At 33.3% G+C, this 2,328-nt stretch overlaps 1 protein-coding gene across 1 annotated transcript; it reads left to right on the forward strand.

Annotated features, from left to right (window-relative positions):
• The first annotated feature begins 588 nt into the window (after positions 1-588).
• On the forward strand, positions 589-1,852 carry LOC119568536 (zinc finger protein 70-like). Its single transcript, XM_037917075.1, has 3 exons — positions 589-754; positions 796-966; positions 1,056-1,852. Exons 1-3 carry the CDS (start codon positions 589-591, stop codon positions 1,571-1,573), a joined length of 855 nt encoding a protein of 284 aa, XP_037773003.1. The 3' UTR covers positions 1,574-1,852.
• Positions 1,853-2,328: the final 476 nt, after the last annotated feature.

Raw genomic sequence — 2,328 nt, forward strand, 5'->3', positions numbered from 1 at the left:
ACATGTGTATTTTAGCTATCAAAACTGCTTAAATTGGTCTTATTGTTAATGTCAGCATTAGTAAAAAAAAAAAAAAAAAAAAAAAAAAAAAAAAAAAAAAAAATTAATCAGGATTTCCATCACTGATTTTTTATTGCTTTTCTGCTATTTTATTGCTTCTCTGCATCACATTGTTACCACTTCTAGCATTTGTTGTAAATTTACTCATTTTGATATTTTATATATAATTATGTATGATGAATTGTGTATTTTAATCATTAGCTGTGTTTGAACCATATCCATGTTGACAAATGTAGAAAAGGTAAGAATGAGAATGAATATCTTCATGGGTATTTGACAATTAGATATTATATGATATGTATTTATTTTTCTATCTATGTATTTATTTTTATATGTATTTATTTATTTGTGTATTTATTTTTATTAGATATGTATTTTCTGTTAGATATTTCTCACGGAGATATGATTGAAAATGGTCAGATCCATCTCCTGTATTGTGAAGATATTCATTCTCACTCATACCTTTTCTACATTAGCCATGTAGTTATACATTCTGTTATCTTCGTTCTATTTACCATTCATAGGACGATGATGAGTATTCTCCCTGACCGGATTCCCTTGGCTCAGCTCTCAGATGAGGAAATGTTGGGCACAGGAGTCTGTATCAAGAGAGAACTCGACGAAGGTGTCACCGAAGACATGTATTTAGAAATTAAGGAAGAACCGTATGATTATGCAATGAAGCAAAATATAAGTGAGTGAAGTAAAAGTGAAAGAAGAATTTCTTTTCTTCAGGATCTTCAGACCTCAGGCAGATGTCAAATGAAAAGACTCATGTGATTTTACTGGGATTGCAACGATATTTCATCAGGAGACCATTAGTGGCGAGGATTGTGGGAACAGGTGCTCGTCAGATTGGGATGAGGCACCACTTAAGGAAACTTATGAGGAGTTACACATGGAAACGTGGATAGGAAATGAAGTGTTTTTCATGTGAGTGTGTGCAAGACTTCGATAATAGACAATATAAGATTCATATGAGAGTACACACAAAGGAGAAGCATATGGCTGTGAATTTTGCAACAAAGCTTTCTCAAGGAAGAGTGACCAAGTGAAGCACAAAAGAGTACATACAAAGGAGAGGCCATACAGCTGTGAAATTTGCAAGCAAGCCTTCTCACAGAAAAAGAGTTTAGTAAAGCACATGAGAGTACATACGAATGAGAAACCCTATAGCTGTGAGATTTGCAATAAGGCCTTCTCAGATAAATCCAATTTAGTGGAACACATGAGAGTACATACAAAGGAGAAGCCATACATCTGTGAGATCTGTAATAGGGCTTTTGCTCATACTAGTTCAAGAGTGATACACATGAGAGTACATACAAAGGAGAAACCATACAGCTGTGAGATTTGCAACAAGGCCTTCTCTGTGAAATGTAGTCTTGTAAAGCACATGAGAGTACATACAAAGGAGAAGCCATATACCTGTGAGATTTGCAATAAAGCCTTCTCTCTAAAATACGTTCTAGCACAACACAAGAAAGTACACACAAAGAAACAATGTAGCTGAGGTTTCTCTCAAGAAAAATTGATTTAGTGATTTAGTGATTTACGTAAGGTTTCCCTCACACAAAATGATTTAGCGATAGTGTGCAGGCATGCAGAGTAGAAGCCATATAGGTATTTAGCCATATAGATATCCTCGAGATTTTCGTATTCTTGTATTCTCTGGAAAGAAAGAATACCAGAGTGTACATAAAGGTTTCACATATAACAAATATTTTAGTTTCCATTGACTTTTTATCCATATGCATATGTCTGTTGTCACTGACCAGGGGCGTTCAAAATACAGCTGCTATGTTCATAGCATTCAAAGAGGCTGCGATTCTTCCCCAGTATAGCCACTGATATGGAGGTCATTGGCCAGTTCATACATGAGAGTTGTAATCTTTAGCATGATATTGTTATTACAAATATGGGTGGAAATTTCATGCATTTAACATGAAATAGTGTATAAAATGTTTTATATTAACAGGTAAGTGGACTCAAGAAAAGAAAAAAATATTTTGTATGTTTGATATAAGATTTGTAAGTAAAGGTGTTTCTTTAGACAGTATTTCAAATTCATGTTTACATTTTGTGGTCTAGAATGATAGTTGCTGAAATGACAGGGTAATTTTTTTCAATGTATTACTCATATTATGGGATTTTGACTTTGGAGGGATGAATTCTTCCAAATCATAATGTACAGTTATGTTGTAGACATATTTATGTATATATATGTATATAAATGTGTGTAAATATACACATATATAAATTTATGTA

This window comes from Penaeus monodon, chromosome 44 (assembly GCF_015228065.2).
Source record: "Penaeus monodon isolate SGIC_2016 chromosome 44, NSTDA_Pmon_1, whole genome shotgun sequence".
NCBI lineage: Eukaryota > Metazoa > Arthropoda > Malacostraca > Decapoda > Penaeidae > Penaeus > Penaeus monodon.

What these genes read in the sequence shown, in the direction of transcription:
- LOC119568536 (XM_037917075.1), top strand. Translation starts at nt 589, where the DNA reads ATGATGAGTATTCTCCCTGACCGGATTCCCTTGGCTCAGCTCTCAGAT. An exon ending in TGCAATGAAGCAAAATATAA is followed by an intron (nt 755 to 795) that starts GTGAGTGAAGTA and finishes TCTTTTCTTCAG; the next exon opens with GATCTTCAGACCTCAGGCAG. An exon ending in GAGGAGTTACACATGGAAAC is followed by an intron (nt 967 to 1,055) that starts GTGGATAGGAAA and finishes GTACACACAAAG; the next exon opens with GAGAAGCATATGGCTGTGAA.